Source organism: Geotrypetes seraphini, chromosome 4, assembly GCF_902459505.1.
Source record: "Geotrypetes seraphini chromosome 4, aGeoSer1.1, whole genome shotgun sequence".
NCBI classification, from domain to species: Eukaryota; Metazoa; Chordata; class Amphibia; order Gymnophiona; family Dermophiidae; genus Geotrypetes; species Geotrypetes seraphini.
The window spans coordinates 237,918,636-237,936,265 of record NC_047087.1 but is presented as its reverse complement, the minus strand read 5'-3'; the positions used below and the strand labels follow the sequence as shown (position 1 = coordinate 237,936,265).

Genomic DNA, 17,630 nt, shown 5'->3' with positions numbered 1-17,630 from the left:
ATGTTACCCGGTTTTCTACAGCACTTGTATGAAAAATAGAACTGGAAATTATAGGGCAGATCCCTGTTCTATGAGTCAATTTATCAAAGTACAAAATACTATCAAATAATTATAATGAGACAAAAATACTTCTTAGAATTACAATAAAAAATATGCACATGATCAGGGTAATCCTATAAAGAAGATGCCTATATTTAGGAGCTAGAGACTTGACTAAATCTTTTTTAAAAAATAGCATATATGCACATATGTATGCACAAGTACATGTACAGTATATGTCAAATTTCCACTTAAATGCTATTTTCTATATTTGCATATCTTACATAACATGTAGTTTCAGTGTGGGCGTACCCATAAGCAGCTCTAGGTAGAGCAAAAATTTGTATGCGTAATTTGTAGAATACTATAAGCTACATATATAATCTCTGGAATAGAGGTGCACACACACCAACCCTGTGGCTGGCCTAATAGCTTGTGCTTATGTTATATGCAATATCTCACCTGTTACACTAGTATTCTATTGCTTTATAGCAGTGTCTCGCAAACTCTCCAGAGCCACGGCACTCTAAACTTAGGGGCCGCGGCTAGACAACATCCAGAAATGCATGGACGTCGACCTAATGACATCACACTCAAGTATGACATCATCACATCGACATCCACACGTGCGTGGAGGCCCTCCAGACAGGGTCCCTCCTGAGCTGCCAGTGTGTAAGAGGAGGAGGCGCGGAGAGGAGGAGATGCGACGGCTGATTGCTTACAGGATGTACCTCTCACCATGAAAGGAACATTTTGTAGGAAGTCAGCCGGTGCCCTCTCCTCCCCGTTTGTGTCTCGTGGCACACCAGGAATCTCACAGTTTACGATACACTGCTTTACTCCTACCAGATGCATAAATGAAAACTCTCCTCCCCTCCCCTTGGAATGTTTCATCTGGGGTACAATTATATGTGCACAGGCTGTACCTTCATAACTTTACGCACACAGAGCTATATTCAATAATTGGAACTCAACGCGATTCTATAAAGGGCTCTCAAAAATGTACATCCATAGAATTAGCACTGAGTGGTGATTTTGGTGCCCGAATTTGGGCGCCTGGAATTACCCCTGCTGAAACTATGTGTAATTCCTGGCACCCTGGGTGTTCACTCCCAATATTCTATAACACTGCATGAACATTTTAGGAATGCCCTTGACCTGCCCATGGACCTCTCATGGTCATGCTTTTTGTATTATGAACTATGGAATTTGTGTGCATTGTTATAGAATATAGTGCATAGCAAAATATGTAACCAATTCCAAAATAATGCCAATTAGCGCCCAATTACTGGCACTAATTGGCTCCTTAGCTAATTTACCCCCCCCTCCTTTACAAAACCACGTTAGGTTTTTTAAAAAAAAATTGCCGACTGTGGCGGTATTAGCTTTGATGCTCACAGGAATTCTACGAGTGTCAGAGCTAATACCACCATGGCTGGTGATAAAAAAAAAAGCCTTACACGGCTTTGTAAAAGGAGCCCTTTGTTGAGAACATATTTTGAATCAGTGTGGAATCTAAGGGATACTGAGCACAGTTTTATAAATGCCAATTTTCACACCTATAACACTGCTTTACACACAGAAATTTGGTTGCTCTTTCTACGGCTCCTTTTAAACTTGGCCTTATAATGAATTGTTCAGAAAAAAAGCAGACACAAACATTACTTATCCACCGATTTCTATATTACATTTGAATAGAATGAATTAAAAGAGTAGTAGTAAACAAGAAACAGGCGGGGAAGGAACACTAGTGAATTACACAGTTTGGAAGATTAAGTTTCACAAGTCTAAAATGTTCCTGAATTTGCCTCATTACATTCCCAGAAATGTGCAACCTTAGGAAGGACTAATATTGTACTTCCTTTTCTATGCTCTGCCACTCCTAGGCACCATGTACACAAGCCAAACCTGATACTTACACTCACGATCTGTTTACATTAAACTGTGCACCAACTCAGACAGTTAAACAGGAAGTCTTCTGTGACCGTGATAACACATTGGATATTGACAAAGTTGTAAGGATACAGGAAAGAGAAGAGAATGAAGAGGCAGGGTACAGCCTAACTCTGAAAATAAACTACCATAAATTTGTATATATGTAAAATGAATGTGGATCTGTACCTATTGTAAGAAAAAGCTGCCCGAAACACTATGGTGGGCTCCGTCTCTAGCAGTGTTCAAGGCCTGTTTAAAAGCCCACCTCTTTGAGAGTGCTTTCGACTCCTAAACCCTCTCACCTTGGGTTCTGCATCCCCTACCCTCTATGTCATGTCTTGTCTGTCCAAGTTAGATTGTAAGCTCTTCCGAGCAGGGTCCGTCTATAAATGTCAAAATATACAGCGCTGTGTATGCCTGTCAGTGCTATAAGTGATAAGTGGTAGTAGAAATCGTGAGACAAACATATTAAGCTGTCATAAAATTATGCCATAGCTTCTGAAACTTCCTTACAATTTTAACTAAGCCATGAACTAAAACTACATTTAACAATTCACAATCCCATGTATTACTACAGAAAACAATAATAGAGAAGGGTTCTTGGAATGTATTTAGTCACTCTTGTACAAAAGACAGTGCTCATTTTTGGGGGAAAAAAAATATTGTGGGAGAAATATACCTGAATGTATTATGAGGTTATCACTTTTATATTCTACTTAACAGAAGTACTCCTTTATTACTGAAGCTTTACAGGTCCAATTTCACTGCCAAATTAGGAATGAACTTCCCTTTACATCAGTGATCCTGACCTATGACAGATGTGCACTGGCAAGCAACTTTTAGATGGAAGGAATTCAAGTGGAAATACTTCAGTGCAGTTTAATATAACACTGTACAGGAAATACAGCATTAAACTAAAGTCAATGCACACTATAATATGAAGAAAAAAAAAATACACCTTGACAAAATGGCAGGCAATAATTTTAAACTTGGCAGATTCTGACTATGAAATAATAATCCTAAACAAAATGAATTTATTCACAAGCTGTGCTTGCAGAAGACCATATTCATATGAGCCTTAGGGTGGCCACCTGCGATTATATAGAACGTTTTTGCAGCACAAGCTCGCAGGTACAGTGCAAGACCACGATTATGGCCAGTCTCCCTGCAACCACCTGCTAGTTATAAACTGAAATAACCATTTTCATGTTAGCCAAATTCTGGAATGAACTGCTACAGTCCGACCAGGTGCTGTTCTTGCGCTCAGCTGAACAGACTGGGAAGAAGATATTAAAAAAAAAAAAAAAAGTGAAATCTTGAGTAAATTGGAAAACAAGATCTTGGGCCACAGCCCTTGAAACCGGTTCCAACAGAGAAGGAAAAAAAATATGCAGTCTCCCCATAGCTGGAAAAAAAAACCCCCAAAACAGCGGTGCACACCTCGAGTGCGTGTAATATGAATATCCCATTCATTAATAACAGAGCCTCCGATCTTGGCTGCAATTAATCCCACTTCATCACACACTCAGCTTCACAGACGTGGTGAGTGAACAGTCGCTTCACTTTTGACTTCGCACAGATAAAACCGACCCCGCCGTGCTATCAAGAAATCCAGCATTTCCGGCCTGTGTATATTCATAAAACACGCTTAGCCCAAGGCCTTCAGTCCCCCCTGCATAAAACAAGTTGCTGATCTTTCCCATTCGGATTAGCCAGTTATAATTCGTACATTACATGCGTGCATTGCACAGCAGCACTGGATCCCGGGCCTAGGAAGAGTATTGAAAGGGCATCTACTACATCCTGCTCTCAAGGACACTGCAGCACATTGCATAGCTGCTGACCGTGGCCAGAGTTCCCGATTCCTCCCCTGCACACAGTCCATTCCGTTTTTACCCTATACCGAAACCATTGCTTTTATTCCGTCCCCAATTTTCCCGACGCATTATGTGTGTAAAGTGCTCGGATAACCTCGCAGCAAGACCTCGCTTTGTCCCGACGGCGCGGTGCTTCTTCCTTCGCCCACTCACCTTTTTGACCTGATCATCCTTTAATTCCGTGAAGTAATAGGCCAGAAGCTGGGCAGCTATCATCCTGCCTGATTAAAAGAAGCTCCGCTGGTCTTCGGGGGTGGGGGCCGGTAAAAGCTGCAAACGCTGCTCTCGCGCCGCCGGAGTGGCAAAGGATTCGCCGGTCCCTGCTCGCGAGACGCTGTAACATAGGAGAGGCAGCCGGCTCGCGACTCGTGGGGATGCCGGGGCTCGCGCTGCTTCTTCGCGCGCACGGGATGGTGACAGGGTAATAGCACCAGCCCCTTTGCTGCGCGGGGATTGGCTGCGCGCTGAGAGCTCTGCAGCACAAGGGCGGTTGCGGGAGCCTCTGCCCGGCAGCTACTCGGGGCCGGCCCGCTGGTGATGCGGCGGCTGGGGGAAGGAGCTGGAAGGAATCCCCCCCCCCCAAAAAAAAAAAAAAAAAAGTGGACACAGCATCTCACGTTTCCCACGTACGTGCTCCCTCCCCTCCCTGTGAAATGTCGCCGAACGTGCCCCGCTCTTGTCATCGCTTCTCACACACGAATAAAAAGCTGAGATGAGAGACGAGCTTTTCGAAGCCCTTTTCATAGCAGGACCGATTAACGTTATATTAGGATCTAGGCAAATAGGCATTTGTAGGCACCAACCACGGACCCCTATTTATCACTCTACTTCCACCCCCCCTCCACCCCCACATCCCACATAATTACATTCACTTTCCCTTTAATCCCAACCCAGCCCAACATCTTCCTTTATGGCCTCCTAATCTTTCCAGAAATGAAGGGGGGGCATTTTTAAGCGGGAGATTTTGAGCCACTGCCCAAACTAGAACTGCTCTGCCATAAATAGCAATTTTCAGAATGATTGGGGATGCTAAACAATACAAAATTACCCCTCCCTGGATTATAGTGAAGGAGCTTGTTCAATATTTGGTGTGCTCAGCACCTAAACTATGTGCCCTACCACTTTCTACCGGTGCCTTCTCCCCCCACTCCAACCCTGAGTACACAGCTCAACAGGAAGTGTCAGAAGCAAGAGATTTGAAGTTGCTCATAGTCATGTGCAGGGAGAAAATGACTGTTCCTAAGTATTCTGTGTTCTGCAGGAGTTTCCACATTTGGCACAGGAAATGGCCCTCAGAAGCAGATGTCCCCAGCTCAATGCCAGAGACTAGAGAGTGACTCAGGGACCACAGTTTGTCCCGGTTACCACGGGCTCTCTCCCCATCCCTGTATGCTTCATGGGTTTGAAGAGGAGAGTACATCGGTGCCATGATCACACAACATTTTGAATCATTATATGAATATATTATATGTTCTGCGTCCTCATATAATTTGTTAATATAATAACAGCTGTCTTAACACCTGCACTTCTGTCCAGCTAACAACCTGTTTACTTGAATGCACTAACAAATAACTTGAAATGCTCCTTGATGCCAGCATCCATGGATGAATTTGTTGCAGTAACAGTAAGATGCTTGAGCAGCTGGGCACATGATGGAAGGATGCTGCAGATGCTAGGAGTCTGATCAGCAGACAAGCCTCAATGTCACATCAAAGGCACACATATGTACATAATTTAACAGTAGTTCATTTAAATCTAAAAATAACTGCAGAAGCTGCTTTTGATCATTGAATTCAGTTACCAATTGTCTAAGATGTGTTAAGTTTTTACATATTAATACAAGTTTCAGGCTTAGAGAATGCCTACCTTGTCCCCGTGGACTTTGCACCTGTCCCTGCCCCCATAGGCTCTGTCTTCATCCTTGCTCTGTGGTCTCTGTCCCTGTCCCCACCCTGCAGTTAACAGCGGGTACCTGTCCCTGTGCCATTCTCTATCAGACTCCACAGGTCTGCACTTCATTTCTCCAGAAGGAGCATGGGGAAAACAGCAGGGCCTAATTCTGGGTATGGCATCCATAGCACGTTTTGAGTAAATATGGGGTCCGTGCAATGGCGAAACATCTGATTCCAGTGGAGAGGCCTAATAGAGCAGTGAACCAGGCAAGTCATTTTCACCCTCCATTGCAGGTGGTACAAACCAGAGAGTCCCCAAAGAATGATATTTACAGGGTGAGTGTCCAAAGTATAAATGCAGTGGCGTAGCGAGGGTGACCGGTGCCCGGGGCAGTAGCTCCCCTCTCCCGCCCTCTTCCCCACTGCCCACGCCCCTTCCCCATATTTTTTTACACTTCAGCACTGGCAGCCACCAACTTACTGCCTGCGTCGGCTTTGGCACTCTCTTTGACATCACTTTTTAGGCGTGGGTCCCGGAAGTGACCTCGGAGAAAGCGCCAAAGCCGACACGGGCTGTAAGTTGGTGGCTGCTTGCATCAAAGTTAAAAAGGTATGGCATAGACTGCCCCTTCTTACAAAGCCACTGTATAAATAAGAATATAAGAAATGAAGTACTGGGTCAAAGGATTCATCAAGCCCTATTTCCAGGAGTGGCCAATCCAGAGCACAAGTGCTAAGATCCCAAAGAGTTCTAAGATTTAAGAGTCATTATTATATGTCTTCTTATGTTTGAATTTTAATAAGATAAATAAGAATATAAGAAATGAAGCCCTATTTCCAGGAGTGGCCAATCCAGAGCACAAGTGCTAAGATCCTAAAGAGTTCTAAGATTTAAGAGTCATTATTATATGTATTCTTATGTTTGAATTTTAATAAGATATTAAGTGATATATTTAAATATAAATTGATGTTAGATGCTGTTGCAATTATTGTAAGTTTTAAAAATGAACAAAGAATATTAAAAAATAAAATAAAAAAAGAATCAGAAAATGCTTCAGAAATGGAAAAAGCAGTAGAAAATAATATTTAGATGTCTTTGGTGCCCACAAAATTATATAGACCAGTGGTCATAATTAATTTTTAAGTTGAGGCCACTTTGGATTCTAATGAGCTAAACGATAGCTGCCAAGTATCTTCCTATGAGGGGCCACAACACTGCTGACCAGTGCGCACCAAGAACATCTATTCCTAAATCTATGAGTGTCGGAGCTAATACCACCACCTTTAACAAACCACTTCGGTGGAGGTGGGAGGTCCCTTTTCTGTGGCTTTTCCCTTCATTTTGAGTTTTTCAATAGCCTATGCTGTCCTTACATCATATTATAGGACATCACAGCATCAATCATCATTGAAAGTGTTTATTATTTTATTTTTTACATACCCTACGTACGCCACTGCGCCCTTTATAGAATCAGCCCCTTAGAGTTCTTTCATGTATGTAGCCTGCTCACTGCACTACCCTGTACTAAAAACTCTTACTGCATCAGAAGTAAGATTTACGTGAAAAACCCAGGAATAAAATGCTGTGCTAAAAGATAGTGCAATGTACTGCATCGGAACTTGAGCAGGCAAGGCAGGCTGAGTTCTTCATGGGGGAGGGCTGAAGAGATACTAAGAGAGGTCTGAACCTCTGGGGCCTACTGGCACTTTGGCTCCCTGCTTAAGGTGCTAAAGGAGAAGGGGGGAAAACACAGAGGTCGCCAGTCTTATTTAAAATTTGATATACACGCATTGTCATGATTTCAGAGCATATTACAAATCTAAAAGCAGGGGAGTAATAATATACATGTACAAAATTTGGACAAACTTATAAATGATATACCTTGAAACGGATCTGGTCCGGTTCTGGTCCCAAAACCGCCCTGCACACACTCTGTCGCCTCTCAGATATCTGGAGACAGTCTCTTTAGGAAGAAAGGATGCTCAGGCTCAGGTTTGTCCCAAAGAAATTGTCCATTTATTATGAGTTTTTCATCCATTTTTATAGCATTATACAAGGGTCAGTTTTTTCAGCATATGACCGTAGGAAAAACCATATTTGGTAACAGATTACATAAAAGCAACATAACTGTAGGAAAGACCATATTTGGTAACAGGATACATAAAAGCAATAGAAAAGGTAGCAAGCACAAGGAAGGGGGGGGTGTCCATAACTATGGCATATAATACTGTGCTTTATTGTTTAAGGGCTTTCTTAGCAAATGTTTCTTGTCTACAGGAGAAGCAGGATCGCTCAACTAGAACACGGGCTGTGGGGGGGGGGGGGGTTCAGGACATGAGGAGGAATGACCTTGGCACAAGTAGCTGGCTTCAGAACAGGATGTAAAAGTAGCTGTTCAGCAGAATGAAAACTGTGTCTGAGTTTTTTTTACAAACAGGAATAGAAAACTTACAAGTAAAATATGTGCCCCTTCATACCTGATACAAAAGGAGGAGGGGAGGAACTACAAATGTTATAGTAAAGAAAGAAAGAAAAAAAACAAATAAGGGAAACACAACAGGGCAAGTCAAAAGAAGTAGAGGAACATCTAAGGAGGGGCTTGATCATTGAGGCTAAAAATAATATGAGCGGAGAAGTACTCAGATTTAACGAAATTAAGTCTCAAAAGCATCCCTGTATAAAAAGGTCTTTAGGGAGCCTATGAATTTATCCGATGCAATTTCGCTACGAAGAAATCCCGGTAGGGCATATTGAAAGGAGAGAGACTTGCTCTCAAAAGACCAAACAGGCATTTCCAGTCTGATCTAGGACTGTTCCCTGAGGCACTAAGTGCCCCAAACGAGGAGGGATAGACTTTTGGAGAGATCTGATCCCGATCTTTAGAGAAGAAAGGCTGAGTGAAGCTGCTACCAAAATAAAATCCTTACAGGAAATTATTTGAAAAGTGGGTGGAGCTGGTGAGTGTTGATATCATAAAGACAAATGAGATATGGCCCAACTTTTGAGTGCTGATAAACCTCCCTGTTTCAATGGAAATAGAACACTGGGGAACACGGAGGCAATAAGGAGTAAGAGAGTAGATAGCAGTGACATAGCTAAAAGTGTAGAGGGAGGTGAGCTCAATTTGGATTCAGGCCTCCCCCCCTAAATTGATATGCTGTCTTCTGGTTTACCTGGTAGGGGTCCCCAAGCCCTGCTAGTGGGAAGGAGGCTCTCCTCCAACTGAAACCTGCCATATTTCTGCCAGGCTGGCATGTCCCTTCCCCCACCCCACACATGCTTCATTTCTATGAAACTGAGTATTTGTAAGGGAGGCCTGCCCAACTTCACGCATGCACAAAAACCTAGCATGCACAGGAGGTAAGCCTCTCCCATGTATGCTCAGTTTTGTGAAAACCAAACGTGCAGGAGTGGAGGCCTTGCCCAGTGGCCCAGGAAAAGCGTTAGACTCAGCTGGAGGAGGGTTTCCACTGTCGTGGCTTGCAGCCCCTGCCAGCTCAGGTAAATGGAGCTGCTGGGGGGGCACACAAAATGTTGTGCCTCCGCCCCCCACTTTGGGCTCAGGCCAAAACTTGAGGTCTGGCTATACCTCTATTGGATAGGAGTATAGATTACTCCTCTTTTGCTCGTTAAGCAAGCTAAAGGACAGCTAAAGTATATCTGGGGAGAAGCTACTAACCAACCTGAAGGAGACTAAAGGCACATTACTAAGGAACAAAGATTTTGAAAACTAGTCTGCAGACATGATGTGAAGAATATACATGTATGAGCTTGAAGTAAGGAGAATCACTCAGAGGAAACCAGAATAGTAAATCCTTTGAAACATTGTGATTTTTTTTGTGTGTAACATTTCAATTTGTTCTTATGGACTATTTGTATCATTACTTTTTTTTTTTTTTTTTAGTTCAATTTATTTATTGAGTAATGAAGAAAAGGAAAAAAGTACAACATAGAACAATAACAGTGCGCAGAAGAGAGGCATTACACATCTAAATACCATACACAATACTATGTAAAGATTGTACCATTATAAAGTATGTAAGTATTTTCTATATACAGTACTTGTGTATTACTAGAGGGCTCAATAAATGGGAATTTCATTATAATTAATAGCTGTCTTACAACCACTTTTTTGCCTATCTAATACAAATTAATCACTTCTAAGCTTGCTGTTAGGGCAATGGCGTAGCTATGGGTGGGCTCCAAAACATCTCAGTTGTGGAGCCTCACTTCCCTGTCTCCCTCTTTTCTGCTTACGGCTCTGTCTGTCCTTTTCTTTCTGAACCTCTGCCCTCCCTGGTCTGCCTCAGAGCTGTCACTGGTGGTGATCCCTATAGGCAATCTGCAGTGGCCCTGCAGACTTCCCTCTACTGCATCCTGCCCTTGATGATGTCACTTCCTTTTTCTTCATTGACAGGCAGGCAAGCAGTAGAGGGAAGCTTAGAGGACAGGCACAGGTTGCCTATAGGAATCATTGCCAGAAATAGCTCTGAGGTAGATCAGGGGGTGGGGGTTCAGAGAGAAATGAACAGATTCGGGATCTGGTACAGAGGAAATGGAGAAGATGAAGGCATGTAACTAGGGGTAGAGGGGATGTAAGGAAAGAGAAAGGGAGAGATGGATGCATGGGCAGAGGGGAAGGTTAAAAAAACTGTACTGTATATATGTAGAAGGTGGGGGTAGGGTAAGAGTAGGAAGGGCCCACCCAGGTTTACTCTGAGCCAACCCAAAATGGCAGGTCTAGCTACACCCCTGATTTGGGGAGGGGGGGCTTTTAACAGTCTGTATTTGGAGATTTCAAGTGTCTTAGCCACCAGTCCTTAATTTGGTTTGACATGGATAACCTGGACATACTGGCCTCACTTGTGTATGCTGGACACTACAGACCTATATTTTCACTTGTGTATGCTGGACACTACAGACCTATATTTTCCCATAGCCAGGCCCAGCCTGTACCTTGCTGTCTGTAAACACCTGCAGCCTTTGCAATGCTAACGTTTTTGTCTCCATTCCCTGTTGGGCGGATATTTCTCCAAGGTTCTGCTGAACTGATATCAGTGCTGTATGACTTCATATGCCAGGCACCCTGGAAAGCCATAAAACTTTTATAATGAGCAAGGATCCCTGCAGGACGATGTGGGTGTAGCGAGATGAGAGAACTTGGTACCAAAACATTTGCTCCCTGTCTCTGAACCAAGTTATGGGAACCAAGCAGCTGGATTGTTGAAAGGTCACCTTCCCGAAGATGCACAGAATTGTAAAACCACTAATTAGCATCTACAGATCTCAGCGCTGGAGAAAGAAAGTTCACCAAGAGTTCTCTGTTTCTGCAAGGCCCCCCCCCCCCTACTGGGGAGGGGGGGAGGTGAGAGAGGCGTGGACTGAGAGGAGGAGTTAGGTATACATTATTTTATGTACCAATAGGGAATTACATAACCAGAATTTGGGGATGTACTTTTTGGAACAAAGGAAGAATTTCTCTGTATAAAAAACATGTGCATTCTAGGTAAAGCCAGAGAGATTCACTTACTTATGTTATGGGGATCTGCTAGCCCCCTGCTAAGCATATGGGTGCAAGTTCTTCTCTCCATTGCATATTCTGAACTGACAATGCATTTTTCTGATATGTCTCTGCTGCTGTAATACTGTAAGTTTTTATACTAACAATAAACGAATATTGTCTGTTTTGGAAGATACAATGCTGTCTTGTAGTTATTCCAATGAGGTAAACAAAGCAGCCTTTACTTCAGGTTGTACCAGGGGTGTAGCCATAACTTATTTTGGGGGGTAGGATACCCAGTGGTGGATGGGGAGCAAGAATTTCCTCTGTTCCCTCCTACTTCCTGCTGCTACCGTGAATGATACCTATGCTGGTGGGATGCTCAAGCCCCACCACACAGAAATTCTCTGCTGAAGCCCCTGCCCATGTTGTAAAAGCTGGCAGAATGCTCCAACCTTTGAAGCTGGCACTTCCATACTTGCCCAGTTAAAATGCATGAACTGAACATGTGCGGAAATGCTGGCATTGGTGGCTGGAGCACCCCACCGGATTCCTGCTACTCAGGCAGTACAGGCAGAGGCTCACATCACAAATTCTCTTTGGATGGTGGGGCTTGAGCAATTCTGCCAGTCAAGAAACTGTTGCACTTTTTGAAGGGGGCCTGAGCCCAAACTGGGAGATGTACCTTGGCCCCACTGTGGCTGTGCTACTGTTTTTGTACACTGACCTCAGGGGAGTGCCTCAGTGAAGTAAAATAGTCCATCCTTGCATGAGGTCCCAGAGACCTGGTGGAAGGAGGACAATAAATGGGACACTATTACCTGGGTACAAATTATATCACAAGGATATAGCAGATCAAATTGGAGGGGGAGTTGTGCTATATGTTAAAGAGGGAATTGAATTAAATTAAATAAACATTCTGCATGACATAGTGTGTAATTCTTATGGATAGAAATTCCATGTGTGAAGGGAAGGAATATAAAGGTAGGGTTATACTACTGTCCCCAAGGACAAAATGAGCAGACAGATTAAGAAATGTTTTCAGAGATTAGGAAAGCTGGAGAGTTGGACAACAGTATAATAATGGGTGATTTCAATTACCTTAAACTGGTCAGAATAGTTTAATATCACAACACACTCCTAATTTATTCTCTACTATTGGGAAGAAGGCATCAGAAAAAGAACAACCATCCAGTACTGGAGAAAAAGACCTCACAACGTAACAAAGGAGCTTAACATAACAGACACAACTAAAAGCAAGTAATCTCACTCTTTGTCATAGATTTTGTTAAGCTCCTTGGTACGTTATGAGGTCTTTTTTCGCCACTAGTGGATGGTTGTTCTTTTTCTGCTTCCTTCTCCCCAATAGTAGAAAATAGATTAGGAGTGTGTTATGATTTCAATTACCCCAATATTGACAGGATAAATGTAACTCCAGGGAGTGCTAGAGAGGTAAAATTCCTAGATGTAATAAATGACTGCTTCTTGAAACAACTGGACTAGGAACTGAAGAAAGGGAGAACTACTTTATATTTAGGGCTCCTTTTACAAGGTGTGCTAGTGGTTTTAGCGTGTGCTAAAATGCCGCGTGCGCTAGTCGCTACCGCTTCCTTTTAAGCAGGCAGTAATTTTTCAGCTAGCTGCGCTAATCTTGTGCGTGCGCTAAAAACGTTAGCGCACCTTAGTAAAAGGAGCCCTTAGTCCCTAGTGGAATGCAGGGCATAGTATGAGAGATAACGGTGCTGGGTCTGTTAGGAAACAGTGATCATAATATGATCAAATTTGAGCTATCTGGAGTGATGTCACTAAAGAAATCTACTGTAGCGGCATTTAATTCTTGAAAGGGCGACTATAATAAAATGAGGACATTGGTTAAAAAGAAGCTAAAAGGATTGGTGACAAAGGTTAAGACTTTAAATCAGGCATGGACATTATTTAAAAATATCATTGTGGAAGCCCAGACTAGATGTATTCCATGTAAGAACAAATGTGAGAAGAAAATGAAACCTGGGGTTATTTCTCTGGGAGCGAAATTTTATTTGAGACATCCTTGTAAGTGTATTGAGTGTTAACGTACTGTTAAATATGGTGGTTTTTTTTTTTGTTTTTTTTTAAACCAAATCAATTGACAACCTTCTTGGCGTTATCTCATCTGGATGTAGAAAAATCTTGAGCCCTATAGATTTGGATTTAAATATGGAACCTTGCTCTCAGCACTATAGCCAATAGCATTCTTTAATATATATTTATTCTTTCTTTACTCGCTTATTCGATCTTGTGTTCCTATTGAGGACTTGAGCATAAATAGTAGGTTTCTTTAATAATGAATGTTAAAGATTTCTTTTATTAATGAACGCTAAAGATTTATATTTTACTAGGAATTTAACATGCATACAATTATTGCTTTCTATACAAGTATAATACTTGATGTTTGAAAATTAATAATAATAATAAAAAGAACAAACGTGAGTCGGTATGGTTAAAAGGTGAATTGAAAGAGACTATTAGAGCCAAAAGGACATCCTTCAAAGGAAAAAGGATCTGAATGAAGAAAATAAGGAGCAACATAGGCATTGGCAAGTTAGATGCATAGCACTGATAAAGAAGGTTATAAAAAAAATATAAAGGAAGATGATGTAAGAGATCTACCTAAACTGGAAATGATTTTCAAGGGTGACGATGTAGAGGAACTGAATAAATCTCAATGAACGTAGAAGATGTACTGAGTCAAATCAACAAGTTAAAGAGTGATAAATCACCTGGACCAGATAGCAATGAATAATGCAGGAGAATCTGTAGCTGATAAAGATGTAAATGTTTGTGGGTTTCAGTTCATGAACAGTTTATACATATACAGTATATACATACATACATCAAACTGCGTGTCTGAAGCTTTATGTCATTGACTATTGCTGGCTTCTCTATATAGAATTTTTTTTTATATATGATATCTTGGCCCTCATTCAGATATGATTTCTTGGACATCCCACAACACCTGCCTGCTTTGTACCCCCCTTTTACAAAACCGTGGTGCATTCTTTTAGCACTGGCCATGGTGGTAACAGCTCCGACGCTCATAGAATTCCTGTGCCCTGAAGACGTCTTGGACAGACTCTTAATACAAATCCGCTAGACTGCAGTAAGTAGTGCAACAATTTGAGTTATGGACCAACTTGTGTTCTTGAATTCGGAATTAGTGATACAATTTTCCATTCAAAATGTAGCTTCATTCCTATAACTCTGCCTATTAAGAGAAATTGATTGATATTTTTTTTTTTTAATTCCTTGTTGAATGCCTGATAATGACAAAGCTAAAATAGCAGAAACCATTGTATATTTTATTCAAGCACATAGCACTGCGTTCCAAGGCCGCTGGATCCAAAGTTTATTTCTCTATCAAATTCAGTTCTGATATACTCCAGTGAGGCATCATCCCCGAAAGCTTCCTGTTGAGTGATAATGCACATTCTCCTCTCATTGCCTTCCACTAGCTTGTTACACATTTCTTCCATGTAACAGGCATTTGAACCACTACCTAAGCTGTATTGCAAGTGATACATTAATAAAGGCAATGAGAACACATTGTAGGTAAAGTGTTAATCAATGATGGAAGGAACTTCAAAACTGAGATTGCGAGCAGAGTAGGACACTGTATTCATTTTGAAATGGGAGTAAACTACAGTGAAGCTTTTATTCCATTTCTTTTCAAAGTGAAAAAAGATACAAATTTAACCCGCCCCCCTTTTCTTTCTTTTTTTTTTTTTACAAAACCATAGTGTGTTTTTTAGCGATGGCCACAGCGGTAACAGCTCCGATGCTCATAGAATTCTTATGAGCATGGAACCTGTTACTGCTGCAGCCGGCGTTAAAAATCCACGCTACGGTTTTGTAAAAGGAAGTGTGTGTTAAGTGTTAAGTTTCAAGTTCAAGTTTATTTAAAATTTCTTATACCGCCCAATCAGCCTTCTAGGCAGTGTACAAAATCGTAAAAAAACATTTATTGGCTAAAATACAGATTTAAAATGACAAAACATCGCCAGAAATAACAACACTATTCAGAAACATTTAAAAGCCGTGATGAACGGGGAAAAAAGGCTGGAACTACAATAAGCAAGGAGAAAGAAAACATAGGGCCTGTTTTACATAGCCGCGCTAGCTCAAGCCTTCTTGCCCCCCCCCCCCGACTCCCTGACATAATCGGGGCAAAAGGGAGCCCAAGCCCTCTTGCCCCGCCGACTCCCCAACTCCCCGACAATATCGGGCCAGGAGGGAGCCCAAGTCCTCCTGGCCCTGGCGACTCCCCCCACTCGCTAGTTGTTCGGGCCAGGAGGGAGCCCAAACCCTCCTGGCCACAGCGACCCCCTACCCCCACCCCGCACTACATTAGGGGCAGGAGGGATCCCAGGCCCTCCTGCCCTCGATGCAAACCCCCCTCCCCCCAACGACCGCCCCCCCAAGAACCTCCGACCGCCCCCCCAGCCGACCCGCGACCCCCCTGGCCGACCCCGACACCACCACCCCCCTTCCCCGTACCTTTGTGTAGTTGGCCGGACAGACGGGAGCCAAACCTGCCTGTCCGGCAGGCAGCCAACGACGGAATGAGGCCGGATTGGCTCATCCATCCCAAAGCTCCGCCTACTGGTGGGGCCTAAGGCGCCTGGGCCAATCAGAATAGGCCCTGGAGCCTTAGGTCCCTCCTGGGGGTGGGGCCTTGGGCACATGGTCAGGTTGGGCCCATGTGCCTCAGGCCCCGCCCCCAGGAGGGACCTAAGGCTCTGGGACAGGTTTGGCTCCCGTCTGTCCGGCCAACTACACAAAGATATGGGGAAGAGGGGTGGGGGTGTCCTGGGGGTCGGCTAGGGGGGTCGTGGGTCGGCTGGGGGAGCGGTCGGAGGTTCTTGGGGGGGTGGTCGTTGGGGGGAGGGGGGTTTGCGTCGAGGGCAGGAGGGCCTGGGATCCCTCCTGCCCGTAATGTAGTGTGGGATGGGGGTAGAGGGTCGCTGTGGCCAGGAGGGTTTGGGCTTCCTCCTGGCCCGAACAACTAGCGGGGGGGGGGGGGGGTCGCCAGGGCCAGGAGGGCTTGGGCTCCCTCCTGGCCCGATATTGTCGGGGAGTTGGGGAGTCGGCGGGGCAAGAGGGCTTGGGCTCCCTTTTGCCCCGATCGTGTTGGGGAGTCGGGGGGGCAAGAGGGCTTGAGCTCCCTCTTGCCCCGATCATGTCGGGGGTGCCGCGGTTGGCTGGGGCAAGAGGGCTTGAGCTCCCTCTTGCCCCGATCATGTCGGGGAGTCGGGGAGTCGGCAGGGCAAGAGGGCTTGACGTCAGAGAAAGGGTGGAACCTCCGGAAGAAGCAGTGCAGGCGCAGGGCTCACTGAAGGGCCGGGACCGCCAAGAGGAAGCAGCAGGACACTGGTAGGAGCTTCTACATGATGGGGGGGAGGTCGGGAGGCTGTGGGGGTGCGAGCGGTCCTTCAGGGTGGGGGTGCGGGTGGGAGTGCGTGCGAGCGGTCCCTCGGGGTGGGGGTGCGAGTGCGTGCGAGCGGTCCTTCGGGGTGGGGGTACGAGCGGTCCTGTGGGGGGGGTGAATCGGATGTCGGGGGGGGAACTATGTAAAAAAATTTTGTACAATGCGCTCACGCGTATAACGCGCAAGGTTATGCACGGTTTGTAAAAACCATGTATAACGCGTGCGTTATATGCGTTAAAATACGGTACCCATTCCATTTTAAAGATTTGGCATAACGAATTCCACCAAAAATTATAATTTAAGCCGATCCCAATTTTTCATAATTTGCTGTATGACAACTCCTGTCACGATGAGCAAAAGTTTATTATTATTAGAAGATATTGACTCTTGGCTCTCATTGAAGTACCAAATAACACAGTGTCATATGATAATGCCACTGGATTTTCCAGTAGATTATTCACTTGGCCCCAAATGAATTTCTAAAAACTAAGTATCAATGGACAATAGAATAGTAAAAGATCTAATGTCCCTGCTTCAAGATTACAGTGCCAACATCTATTAGACTTAGAGCTATCTAATTCTGTTAATGAACTGGGGTCCAGACTGCTTTATGTAACAAAAAAACCCCCTAAGTTTGTCTCATAGATGCCGACGCCGTACATCTCATCCTCCAAGCCCAAATTAGTGGCCATTGAGGCACAGTAATTTGATGCTTTATCTCAATGCTCCAAATATCACGCAGACCAGTCTTTGGTTTATTATTTAAAAATCCAGATATTAATTTATACCGCTGAGCGGCCTGGTGTCCCAGGAAGTCCCTTTGGGGGTAAGTACACTACTGGATTTTAGTGTGTCTTTCGCAAAATATCCAAATTCATATTGAAAATGCCCCTCAGTGTCAATTAAGGATTGCAGAACCTCT

General features: G+C 43.8%; 1 protein-coding gene across 1 annotated transcript in view; it reads right to left on the bottom strand.

The window, feature by feature from the left end:
- Positions 1 to 4,067, bottom strand: part of LOC117359534 (hexokinase-1) — a 118,170-nt gene extending 114,103 nt beyond the window's left edge. Inside the window, exon 1 of the mRNA XM_033942488.1 lies at positions 4,005 to 4,067. Coding sequence (XP_033798379.1) covers positions 4,005 to 4,067 — 63 coding nt within the window. The remainder of the gene's footprint in view (positions 1 to 4,004) is intronic.
- Between the last annotated feature and the right edge of the window lie 13,563 nt (positions 4,068 to 17,630).